General features: G+C 39.8%; 1 protein-coding gene across 1 annotated transcript; it reads left to right on the top strand.

Moving 5' to 3' along the window:
- Positions 1–4,640: 4,640 nt before the first annotated feature.
- On the top strand, positions 4,641–10,729 carry car15 (carbonic anhydrase 15; the record flags this gene model as incomplete). Its single annotated transcript, XM_079804030.1, has 8 exons — positions 4,641–4,698; positions 4,812–4,838; positions 4,944–5,120; positions 7,937–8,082; positions 8,171–8,263; positions 8,352–8,418; positions 8,512–8,672; positions 10,517–10,729. The coding sequence occupies 8 exons, from the start codon at positions 4,641–4,643 to the stop codon at positions 10,727–10,729; spliced, it is 942 nt and encodes a 313-aa protein (XP_079660156.1).
- Positions 10,730–13,861: the final 3,132 nt, after the last annotated feature.

Raw genomic sequence — 13,861 nt, 5'->3', positions numbered from 1 at the left:
AGTGTTTCCCAACCATGATCCTGGAGGCACACCAACACTGCAGATTTTGCATGTCTCCTTAATCAAACACACCTGATTCAAATGATCATAATCTTATTATCAGAGACTCCAAGACCTGAAATGTGAGTGTTGAATAAAGGAGACATGCAAAATGTGCAGTGTTGGTGTGCCTCCAGGATCGTGGTTGGGAAACACTGATTTATACTACAGTTGTGGTCAGAATTATTGGCACCCCTGGTAAATATGATCAAAGATGGCTGTAAAAATGAATCTGCTTTGTTTATCCTTTTGATCTTTCATTCAAAAAATGAGATAAAATCGAACCTTCCATTGACGTAAAAGAATTGAAAGTTGGAGGAAAATCACATTATGAAATAAATGCTTTTCTCTCAAACATGTTGGCCATAATTATTGGCACCCTTTTATTCAATACTTTTTGCAACCTCCTTTTGCCAAGATACCAGCTCTGAGTCTTCTCCTATAATGCCTGATGAGCTTGGAGAACACCTGACAAGAGATCAGAGATCATTCCTCCTCACAGAATCTCTCCAGATCCTTCAGATTCACAGATCCATGTTGGCGCTTCTCTTCAGTTGATAGCATTTTCAGCGTGAATGCCACGAAAAACACGCATGTAAAACAGGAAAGAGCTTTGAGAATGACCGTACAAACAGATTTGACTAGAAATCTGAGGTATATTTTTACAGACCGCTAGCCTAGAAATCTAGACGCACCCTAGCGGCAGCAAATCTAATTTGCAGCCAGGGTCGTCTAGCAACTCTCCTTTGGCTTGTGAGCTGGAAAACCCAAGCGGCAACCTCCCGCAGTTTCTCTTGAAGCCAATACGGAAGTGACTTAAACTGCAATTCATCGACTGGCCGCTAGGGACAGGCTCCAGAAGGGAGCAGAATCTCATTGAGGCCCATGTTAAAATGCCCAACTTTACAGCAGAAAAAAACAGGTTTACAGCCTGATACAAAATGGGGTTTTGGTCTATACGGCTAGTTTTGCCCTTCATGACAACTGTGAGGGGGGTGATTTTTTTTATAACTCACTCGTTTACATTATATAAAGCCTTAAAGTTCTGCATAATAGGGGCGTGGTCACTTAAGTGACAGGTGGATGGCCATTTATCTGCTGTTGCGTCACTTCAGCTCCAGCCACGTCCCGCCTCTTTGCCCATTTTCTATTATCCGGGAGTGACGCGCGACGACGCGCTGCCAAGATGGCAACGGCCAGCTCGACCCTACTTTACCCTTCAAAACTGGTCTTCACAATCCTATGGGTGACGTCACGGACACTACGTCCATTTTTTTTTTTTACACTCAATGGAAAAACCAAACTCTGGTCAGGCCAATCACATCATATATAGAGCCGGTGGGCGGGCTTAACATAATGACGGCAGAGTTGTGACGGTTCCGTGTGCTACTTGTAAACAAAGAAGCTGGCCAACAACTGTCTTTCGAATCGGGGCCGCGACTCTGGAAGACTTTGAGTTCAGCTTTTCTTTGAGAAAAGAACAAAGAACGGCACTGAAGTCATTCGTAAGAAAGGAAGATGCATTCAGAGTTTTGCCGACCGGATACGGCGAAAGTTTAATCTCAAAGAAAAAATGCGTTGCTCTGGTTGGTTGTAGCGCTATCCTATTGCGTGCAGAGGGAATTTGAAAGACAACCGTTTATCCCGCCCCTCGGATTGAGCCCTGCCAATGGTGAGATCCCAGACCCAACATCTTGATGTGGGTCTGGCTAGTCAGGCTAACAGACTGCCAAAAGTTACAGAAAAATTGAAGCAAATGGATCTCTGCAATTCACAGTAACAACTGAACTCCAGACAGCAAAACGTGGATTTGAGTTATCATTTTGTCTCAATGTTGAATTTTGGGGTAAAATCATACCCTATAAATTGTATTGTTATATATTGTATTGACAGCTCATCAATTAAATGTTTATCGTCGACGTTTTAGGTCTGAACGGTATGCTGATTATATATAAAATAGATATAAGTGATCACCCGGATTTAGACTTACCTATGTTGTTTTTATATGAAGCGTTTACAGGCAAATTTGCTTTATGTATTTCTCCGGCGTCAAAGTCAGGCACATATACTGTAAATGTCAGGAGACACGATTCCTGGCTGCATGCCAATATCCATGGGTCACTGGATCTTTGGTAAGTTGTAAGGAACACTATATAAAGTCCAACCTTTTATTTAAACTGAAAATCTTTTGTTTCACAAAGTTTCCCCTATTAACTCCAGTCATGCAGCAGCTCTTTTGCCCTTTTGAGGGCGTGAGGGCGTGTTTTGGTGGGAAAATGATGTCAATGCATACTCTCTATAGGGGTTCAGGTCAGGGGACTGGGGCGGTCATGGTAGAAGCTTAATTTTGTGCTCTGTGACACATTTTTGTGTTGATTTTGATGTTTTGGATCGCTGTCCTGATGGAAGATCCAACCACGGCCCATTATAAGATTTCTAGCAGAGGCCGTCAGGTTTCGATTTTTTATCTGTTGGTATTTGATAGAATCCATGAAACCATGTATCTGAACAAGATGTGCAGGACCTCCAGCAAAAAAAAATGAGTCCTGTAGCTTTCAATTCTTTTACTTCAATGAAAGGTTAGATTTTTTACAGCCATGTTTGATTATATTTACCAGGGGTGCCAACGATTCTGACCACAACTGTATATAGTCTATAGTCTCAAACATGTGCACCCTTTCATGGAAACAGTATTCCCTAGTGTCTGTGGTCTCTTTCAGCAGGATAATGCGCCCTGCCACAAAACAAAAATGGTTCAGGAATGGTTTGAGGAGCACACAGAGTTTGAGGTGTTGACTTGGCCTCCAAATTCCCCAGATCTCAATCCAATCGAGCATCTGTGTGATGAGGTGAACAAACAAGTCCAATCCATGGAGGCCCCACCTCGCAATTTACAGGCCTTAAATGATCTGCTGCTAACATCTTGGTGCCAGATACCACAGCACACCTTCAGGGGTCTAGTGGAGTCCATGCCTCGACGGGTCAGGGCTGTTTTGGCAGCAAAAGGGGGACCAACATAATTTTAGGTCATAATGTTATGCCTGACCGGTGTCCATCATAATCAAACTCAACATCTGTCGACATGATGCCGACACAAAGCTTGTGCAAACATATCCAAATTGCTATGATCAGATGCTTTCTTAACTGCTATTTTCTCACCGCGGTCATTTTTGTTGTGTTTATTTTGTTATTGAGAGGAAAGTGCGCAGCACATATTTACATATTTATCTAAATGTTGCCGGCGTCTGGACGTTCATTACCATATATCACTGCAAACGTATTTCCAATTTCTTTCTAACAACTTTGCAGTGAGCATATCGGGGCATTGAATCACGTTCAATCTCTTTGTACATTTCGTGCAAACAAGGCTGCAGTTCTCTAAATGGCCACCGGTGTCGCTAATAACAAGAGTTTCTGAACATAATAGCCCCTTTAAGATCTCATAACGTGATGACTCTAATCCAGAATGACTCCTCTGGGAATTTGAAACCCTTCTCAGAGATTTCCCTGTCCGTCCTGGAAATCGACCGCTCTTAAATGTCATGTGAGCCAACGGAGGGGGGATCCCAAATGTAAGGAAGCACATTTCTTGTTCCTCAAGCTTCCTGGGAATTCTCGCTCCTCGAGAGATTAGACATCAGTGACATAGTTGTGACATTCCCAAATAAAGGATTTACTGTGATGTCTCATAAGAACTATATTGTATATACAGTGGCCCACCAAAAAAGTTATTAGACTCTTTAAGATGTGTAAATGTCATTGAATTCAATACAAAATATCAAGTGGTAAAATAAAGTCATTGATAGATAGTGTTCAAAAGTTTGGGGTCGATTTTGGAAAAGAGAAGGCTGACAAGGCTGCTTTAATTGAACAAAAAATATAGTAAAAAATATGATTACAACTTACCTGTTTTCTATTTTAATATATTTTAAGGTGTAATTGAAATGTTATAACTGAAAAGCTTAATTTTTTAGCAGCCATTACTCCATTAAAAACAGTTGTGCTGCTTAATATTTTTGTGAAAACCGTGTTTTTCCTGGATTCTTTGATAAATAGTAAATTTTTTAATAACATTACAAATGTCTTTACTGTCCCTTTTGATCAAATTTAATGTGTCCTTGCTCAATAAAAAGTATCAGTTTCTTTAAAAAAAAAAAAACGTTCTAATACTTTTTGGGGCTACTGTAAACTAATATTTAATGTTTTTTTTATTTTTTAAATTGATCGTTTAATTAAAATTTTGTAAATAATTTAAATCTGTTTTGTTAAACTAATTCCCCACATTGGATTGATAACCTTGGTAAGACGTTCTAATTGCATTATTATGGATATAAAATCCAACTTTGGATGCAAAACTTCAGTGCTTTGTTCAATGCGTATGGCCAGTGTTCACTTCTCTGGTTCCTCGCTCAACAAATGTTATTTGTCTGAGACTGTGGACGAGCGCAGTGGCAGCGACACACTCAAATGAGCACAGTCAGAAAAAAACCCTGACATCCTACCTCCATTCAAGAAGATCACTATTTAAACCCCCGTTTTCTGTGCGTTTTGTACATTTTGGGGTGCTAGACCACTGGGAACAATTTATTCATTTTAAGGGCATGATGTTGCTTCTGATGCTGATGTTGTCTGTGGTTTCATTGGCACACAGTGATGATGGTGAGTGACACGAGATTCATTGATACATTTCCTTTCTGATGCTGTAATATTTCGTTTAATGCCTTTGAATTAGATTTTCTGAACTCTGACAGAGTTGAACTATTTTTCCTCAGATTTCTGTTATGATGAGAAGCACTGTGGTGAGTTTTTATAGCTGTATTTGATTCGTTTCTTGTTTGTATTTATTCAGAAGAACAGTGCTCATTTTGTCAATATATGAAACAAGATTCAATTGTTCTCGGTAGATCCATATTCATGGGGAGACAACTACCCCTCTTGCCATCCTCTTCTGGAAAGCCACCACTCTCCGATCAACCTGGGCCATCAGCTGATGAGGAACGATTCTTTGGACTCTCTGCATCTGGAGGGTTTTAATTTGACCCATAAAGGCCAATGGTGGCTGACAAACCAGGGTCACTCTGGTAAGTGATTCTATAGAGTGCATTAGTGCCCGTCCACCTTTTCACCTGGTTATTTAAACGTTATAAGTCATGAACCAAAGGTAAATCACAACATTACAAACTTTTATTTGAAGCAAAAAATTATTTGAAAATCGGACAAAAAGGTACGAGCATGTGTACTTCATGACTTTGGTGAGGGAAAGAACTACAATCCCATGAAGCATTGCAAATGACAAACTAAGCGATAGAGAACGATACAACTATTAATTTAAAGTTTGTAGCTATATATTGACAACATTGCAGAACTCGATTATGTCATATGCGGTGCTTTGTGGGTGTACGATTTGCTCTCCATGACTCTAATTGGTGAAATTGCTGTAGAGCATTTTGGGTAATGCAGTTTTCACCACAAATTCAGCTGTTAAACACGATTAACAACCTCTGTACTCACAGTATAGTCTTTAAAGGTTTAAAACCAATTGGATTGTTTGCAAGAACCAGTGAGTTTCATTCTCGTGTTACGCATCACCTTTGAGCTTCCACAAGAACCAATGAGGTTCATTCTCGCGTTACACATCACCTTTGAGCTTCCACAAGAACCAATGAGGTTCATTCTCACGTTACGCATCACCTTTGAGCTTCCACAAGAATCAATGAGGTTCATTCTTGTGTTATGCTGCACGTTTGAGCTTCCGCAAGAGCCAATGAGGTTCCTTCTTGTTACGCAGCACGTTTGAGCTTCCTCAAGAACCAATGAGGTTCGTTCTCATGTTACACAGCACATTTGAGCTTCCGCGAGAACCAATGAGGTTCATTTTGGTGTTACGCAACACCTTTGAGCTTTCGTGAGAACCAATGAGGCATGTTACTCAACACCCCTTTAAACTTCTGTGAGAACTAATGTGGTTCATTCTCGTGTTATGTGGCACGTTTGAGCTTCCTCAAGAACCAATGAAGTTCGTTCTCGTGTTACGCAGCACGTTTGAGCTTCCGCGAGAACCAATGTGGTTTCATTTTGGTGTTACGCAACACCTTTGAGCTTCTGTGAGAACTAATGAGGTTCATTCTCGTGTTACGCGGCACGTTTGAGCTTCCGCAAGAGCCAATGAGGTTCATTCTCGTGTTACACGGCACGTTTGAGCTTCCGCAAGAGCCAATGAAGTTAATTCTCGTGTTACACAGTTTGAGATTCAGCAAGAACCAATGAGGTTCATTCTCGTGTTACGCAGCACATTTGAGCTTCAGCAAGAACCAATGAGGTTCATTCTGGTGTTACGCAACACCTTTAAGCTTCTGCGAGAAACAATGAGGTTAAATCTTGCATGTTACGCGGCACGTTTGAGCTTCCGCAAGAGCCAATGAAGTTAATTCTCGTGTTACACAGTTTGAGATTCAGCAAGAACCAATGAGATTCATTCTCGTGTTACGCGGCACGTTTGAGCTTCCGCAAGAGCCAATGAAGTTAATTCTCGTATTACACAGTTTGAGATTCAGCAAGAACCAATGAGGTTCATTCTCGTGTTATGCAGCACATTTGAGCTTCAGCAAGAACCAATGAAGTTCGTTCTCGTGTTACACAGCACGTTTGAGCTTCCGCGAGAACCAATGAAGTTCGTTCTCGTGTTACACAGCACGTTTGAGCTTCCGCGAGAACCAATGTGGTTTCATTTTGGTGTTACGCAACACCTTTGAGCTTCTGTGAGAACTAATGAGGTTCATTCTCGTGTTACGCGGCACGTTTGAGCTTCCGCAAGAGCCAATGAGGTTCATTCTCGTGTTACGCGGCACGTTTGAGCTTCCGCAAGAGCCAATGAAGTTAATTCTCGTGTTACACAGTTTGAGATTCGGCAAGAACCAATGAGGTTCATTCTCGTGTTACGCAGCACATTTGAGCTTCAGCAAGAACCAATGAGGTTCATTCTGGTGTTACGCAACACCTTTAAGCTTCTGCGAGAAACAATGAGGTTAAATCTCGCGTGTTACGCAACACGTTTGAGCTACGATGGAGAATTATAAAATTATTTATTTAAAGTTGTTAATCATATCTATAAAAACAATGTATTGTAAGTTTGTAGCTACAGTATATTGACAACATTACAGAACTCGATTATGTCATATGCAGTGCTTCGTGGGTGTACGATTTGCTCTCCACGACTCTAATTGGTGAAATTGCAGTAGAATATTATGGGTAATGTAGTTTTCACCACAAATGCAGCTGTTAAACAGCTGATTTTTTTTTTTTTTTTTTTTTTAAATCTTAAAGAAAAGCATCTACACTCGTTTAACAACCTCTGAACTCACAGTATAGTCTTCAAAGGTTTATAAGTTATCGTTTAAAAAATATATTTTTCCTATAAAGAAAAGGAATTAAGTTTTTACCTCTGGAAACCAACAGTTGCAGTATCACTCTAAAAGGTTCTATATGGCACCAAAAATGGTTCTTGGCTCGTAATCAAAGGGGAACCTTTTTTAGTGCTATATAGCACCAATTTTGGTGCTTCAGTGGTTCTTCAGCGGTTCTTCAGAGGTGCTATATAGCACCTTAGTCAAAGAACCGCTGAAGAACCTCTGAAGAACCACTGAAGAACCACTGAAGCACCAAAATTGGTGCTATATAGCACTAAAAAAGGTTTCCCTATGATTACGAGCCAAGAACCATTTTTGGTGCCATATAGAGTGCCTTTTTTTTAAAGAGTTTATTGACCTTTAGAAAGATGTTTTGGACGCTTTTTCTCCGTAGCATCTTCAAAGTGTAGCAACATATCATTGGAAGGTTCCCTGGGAATCGACAGTTGTAGCTCAGCTGGTTACAGTCTGAAACATGTCTTTGTGTGTAGTTGTGCTGGAGGTCGGTAACGGTATGCAGGTGAGTGGCGGAGGGCTTCCTGGAATTTACCGCACAATCCAGCTGCATTTCCATTGGGGAAGTGTCTCTTCAAACGGATCAGAACACACTCTGGACCACCTGAGGTTTCCTATGGAGGTTTGAGCCTTCCGTTGTCTTTATTTGAAAACTAAGTTATGTTCACTTCGTTTGTTTTGTAATGTTTGTCCGTGTTGTTTGTGTGCAGATGCACATAGTCAACATCAAATCCACACATCCAAACTTGACATCTGCACTTGAAGACCCAACTGGCCTTGCTGTACTTGGAATTTTTGTTGATGTAAGAAATAGTTTTATCTGAAGTAGCATTTTATCAATACAATTATCACCACTGGTTTGTATTTTATCTTTAATTTACTCAACCACAGGTGACATATTTGCATAGTGAAAACTTCCAGTCCATCTCAAATGCACTTCCTTTTGTTGCCTATAAAGGTTAGTTGAGACCTTTTTCAAAGAAAAAAAAAATTGAGTATGTGCAGAAGATTAAACTAAATAGGCCTATTTTCATTTTCTTTTTCTTTCTAGGACAAACAAAAGCAATAAGACCATTTCCTTTGATGAATCTGTTACCTCAGAACAACCTAACGCAGTATTACCGTTATCATGGCAGTCTCACAACGCCGCCCTGTTCACAGGTGGTGCTGTGGACCGTGTATGAAGTGCCTGTCTATATCTCATGGGCTCAGGTAAGACATTACACTCTAATATTCTACGCAAATATGTAAACAAAATTGCTTCTAGGTAGGCAAGTTTATTTTTTTTACACTTCATAATGCAACACTTGCATTTTCATCTTCGGAACACAAATGAAGATCTTTGTGATGAAATCTGAGAGCTTTCTGTCCCTCCATTGACAGCTACTCAACTATCACTATAACGTTTCAAAAAGTTCATAAAGAGATGGTAAAACTAATCCATATGAATTGAGCGGTTTAGTCAAAATTGTCTGAAGAGAGACAATCGCTTTATATGATGAACAGATGGAATTTAGGCTTTTATTCACATACAGTATGTGACCCCGGACCACAAAACCACTCATAAGTCGCACAGGAATATTTGTGGCAATATCCAACAATACATTGTATGGGTCAAATTTATTGTTCCATGAAGATATTTTGTACATTTCCTACCGTAAATATATCAAAAAATGTATTGTTAGTAGTAATATGTGTTGCTAAGGACTTCATTTGGACAACTTTAAAGGCGATTTTCTCAATATTTAGACTTTTTTGCACCCTCAGATTCCAGATATTCAAATAGTTGTATCTCGGCCAAATATTGTCCTATCCTAACAAACCATACATCAATGGAAAGCTTTCAGATTATGTATACATGTCAATTTCAAAAACTGGGCCTTTAAGACTGGTTTTGTGGTCCAGGGTCCACATCATAGACCGTAAAAAAATATGGACGACGTGTCTTCACTACCTTCCACTGAAGAAAAGTGAAGCCGTCAACGTCCGAATATGGCGCTGACATCTTGGGCAAATTTGGGACCAGAGTCTGCGCAGTAGAGAGCAGGAAGTAGAGCCGTGATATCAAAATCACGCCACACTCTCGCAGATGCAAAACAATTCATTATGTTGGTGTGAAATTAAAAGTTATGGAAATTTTGAAATTAAAGCTAAAGCTCCAATCTCCTCCCGAAAATCCTGAAAAAAGTCTGTTAGTGCCTCAGTGACAACTTCACTCAGAAAAAAACGAACACTTGAAATGAAATCATCATGAAAAATAATCAACTCACACGTCACACATCAGTTGTGGTAAAGGGAAGCTTAAGCATGATCGCTTGACGTGCGAGAACCAATGAGGTTCATACTTGTGTCACGCAGCACGTTTGAGCTTCCACGAGAACCAATGAGGTTCATTCTCGTGTTACGCATCACGTTTGAGCTTCCACGAGAACCAATGAGGTTCACTCTCGTGTTACGCATCACGTTTGAGCTTCCGCAAGAACCAGTGAGGTTCATTCTTGTGTTACACATCAAGTTTGAGCTTCAAAAAGAGGTTTGTTCTTGCACGTCAAGCAGGTTCGGTTGAGCTTCTGTTTATGTTCGCTGATCAATGTTTATTAGTGAACAGAGTCTCTAATTTGGACTAAACCGTTCAATTCATATGGATTAGTTTTACGATCTCTTTATGAACTTTTTGAAGCGTTATAGTGGTAACGTTAGTTGAGTAGCTGTCAATGGAGGGACAGAAAGCTCTCAGATTTCATCAAACAGATGTTCATTTGTGTTCCGAAGATGAACGAAAGTCTTACAGGTTTGGAATGAAACGAGGGTAATTAATGATAGAATTTTCATTGTTGGGTGAACTATCCCTTTAAAATTAAACTTAGTTGTTGAAACTGTCAGCATTTTCATAGCGAGGCTAAATGAATAATGCATCGATGTTGCAATTTTACATTTGTATTAATTAATTCATTATTCACTTTTCTGGGAAACCCTGCATTAGCCAGTTTGCATTTTGCATACCTGTTTAGAGATGAAAGTTTAAGAGATTTCTAACGTTTGCTTTCTTTTGTCAGTTTGAGCAGTTTGTAAGTAGGATATTTTCCACGGAGGAAGAAGCTGTTAACCAGATTCTCCTGCATGACAACTACAGACACATCCACCCAACCTACGGTCGGTCCGTGTTCGCTTCCAAAGACGCCAAGCTGCTCACCAATGGAGTTTCCTCTCTTGCTGTTTTTAATATTTTAAATGTTCTTTTTCTGTTCTCTTTTAGCATTTTATTTTAGCATATCGTTAGCCTCATAGCATAATTGCCTAAGTCATTTTTTGGCATAATATGATCTGGGCAATTATGCTATGAGGCTAACGATATAGAAGAACGGCAGCATTAAACGCACTTGGACTATTTATGACACTGTGGCCAAAACAACTGAGAAAGTGTCATTAGCCAGTCTAAAGGCCCGTTCACACCAAGAAGTTTTTTTTCCTGTTGCGTTAAATGCTCAAGCGCTTTCAATTTTGATGGATTCTGATTGGCTGTCAATCTTTTTATCGTCTATCAGCTGGAAAAAAAATCTTTCTGAAAGTGATTCCAATAATATTGTTCTTCATTGTTATAGCCAGTGTTTGGGGTAGCCTAACACATTACAAGTAAAGTGAGAAAAGATGTACGTATTTCTCCTCGCTCATTCTTACTGAACTTGATCACTCAAAGCCTTTTCCTCAGAATTTCCCCAGTCATACACAAAGGGCACTCAATTTCAAATGATACCTTACAAGAAAGGTAGTTTCAGTTCACTGCATAGGCTTCACATTCATTAGCTATTGGAGCTTGTGGACTCATACAAGTGTATATACCCCTATGTAGCTACACCAAACTTGATAAACCAATGATGTTATCGTTCTGTGAAAAATACAAACTTACCTCAGGAGGCAAACTATTTGATGTATACAATAGAATAGCTAGCAATAGTTTGACTCAAGTGCAAAGTGTTCTTTTACAAATAATAAAGTGTTGAAATAAAAAAAATGACAGTGTTGGTGCGTTTTGTCTATTTTGACTGGCTCACAAGCGTGTTGTTGTAGTGGTCATACCCTTCTCGTCCTGTTACTGACACTGGGGGCACTGCTCTCACACACAAAGAGCCCTTGTTTCTGTCCCTTTCGAGGTTACTTGGCTTGCAGATCTGGCCAGTGAGGTCACTCCCTCCCCGGTGTTCACTGACAGTACAAAACAGGCACTATTTCAGTCTGAAGTGGACCTCATCAACGAATACTATAGCCTATAAATTATTCTACTTGAAAATGTTCATTACACTAGAAATTGTAATAGGCTATCATTAGGCCCAAATATCGAGTTTTAAGAATCCTTTAATTTAACTTGATTTTCACCACAGGGGGACTTTAAGTTTTTAATGTTGTTTATGTGGTGCTTTTAATATGCTTAAAGACAAACCATGTGCAAATTTCTGTCAACACCATTGCAGAGTATGTTCTCTTTAAAACTGCAGTGAACCAACGACAGAAAAAAAAAAAAAAAAAAAAAAAAAAAAAAGCGACAGCGCTGGTGTTTCTGACGTCACCAACTCCCTTGTAACCAATCACGTCAAGGTGCAATCGTCAACAAGTGGATCTGAGCTGGTGCAAGTGAGTGGAGGAGGGGCTAATTTTCATAATCATAGAAGGGCTTATACTAAATGAGGCAAGGGTGTAGAGTTACATTCAAGCTATTTTAAGGCATGAAGAATTTTTATTCAACTTTTAAATGTCATTTTGGTGATCAAAAGATTACATTTTAAAGGTGCAGTGTATAATATTTATGAGGAACTATTGACAGAAATGCAATATAATAAACATAACTATGTTTTCAGTGGAGTATAAAGACCTTACATAATGAACCATTATGTTTTTATTACTTTAGAATGAGCCATTTCTATCTACATACACCACATGTCCCCTTACAGTGAGTCGCCATTTTGCGCCGCCATGTTTCTACAGTAGCCCTAAACGGACAAACTTCCCTACGCTAGTCACTCTCTGTACGCTCTGATGACGACATTTTCGTCCTGTGTCGGCCAAGGGGGTAATCCAGCCCCCGGAAAGCGTACCTTCCATAGGGACGGCCATTGCTAACCAAGCCATCACCTGCTGTTAGCATTCCATTGATTTTGGCGTCACTTTGACAGCGAATAACTTTACATCTGAGGCGTTTAAAGACTCCATTTGTCCTTTGTTTATTTATAAAGAAACTCGACAATGAATAAAAGGCTGCATTACCTTGTATTTGTAAAAATAGGCTAACGATTGCGTCATAACCACGCGACTCCCTGTCGCACAGTAGAGAAATTACTGTATATACAGGAGGAGAAGCTCACAAGCAATCTTTTACTGTCTGAGGCAATTTATTAAAATAAATAAATACTATGAAAAATGACAAAATAATTAATCAGAATACTTACCAAAAGTTGCTCCTGCTCATGCTCTCCGTCTCTGCAAGATTCGGTGATTCAGATTTCACTTTGCACAACTACTAGAAGACTTACAACTGTCAGACAGGTTGCTGACGTCACATCTACGTCGCCAAGCTCAGTCTGAGGCTTCTAATTGACTTCTCTTTCCTCCGTGGAAGTCTATGGGGTCGCTGTGTCCATTTCTTTTACTGTCTATGGTGTCGGCCACAGTCGGTCTGTATGTGCTCCGAAAGGGAGGGGTGAGCGTTGGGTGGTTTGCAATTCACAACCTCACCACTAGATGCCGCTAAAATTTACACAGTGCACCTTTAAAGGATTAGTTCACTTATAAATAAACTTTTGCTTATAATTTACTCACCCCCTTGTCATCCAAGATATCCATGTCTTTCTGTCTTCAGTCGAAAAGAAATGAAGATTTTTGATGAAAAGATTTCAGGATATTTCTCTATATAATGGAAATCAATAGACCCCATATGGTTCAAGGTCCAAATGAGAGGTTCAGTACAGCTTCAAAAGGGCTTTAAACCACATCAAACGGTACCAGACGATCAATAAAGGTCTTATCTAGCGAAACGATCGGCCATTTATTAAAAAATAAATAAAGTTTAAGTTTTATAAGCACAAATGCTCGCCTTGCTCTGTTCATTGATGCGCGCTCGTGACGTCACGTAAAACACAATTACGTTGAAAAGGTCACACTAGACGCAGGCGCAAAGACGTTTGAATATGTGGATACGGTCCTCCTTCGGCTCATTTGTAAACACTTCCGCCTGCGTCTAGCGTGACCTTTTCAACGTAATTGTGTATTACGTGACGTCACAAGCGCGCATCACTGAACAGAGCACGGCGATATTGATTTATTTATTTAAAAAAAAAAGGACCGATCGTTTCGCTAGAGAAGACCCTTATTGATCATCTGGTACCGTTTGATGTGGTTTAAAGCCCTTT

This window comes from Gobio gobio (genome assembly GCF_949357685.1).
Source record: "Gobio gobio genome assembly, chromosome: 22".
Taxonomy (NCBI): Eukaryota; Metazoa; Chordata; class Actinopteri; order Cypriniformes; family Gobionidae; genus Gobio; species Gobio gobio.
This window is presented reverse-complemented; position numbering and strand designations above follow the sequence as displayed.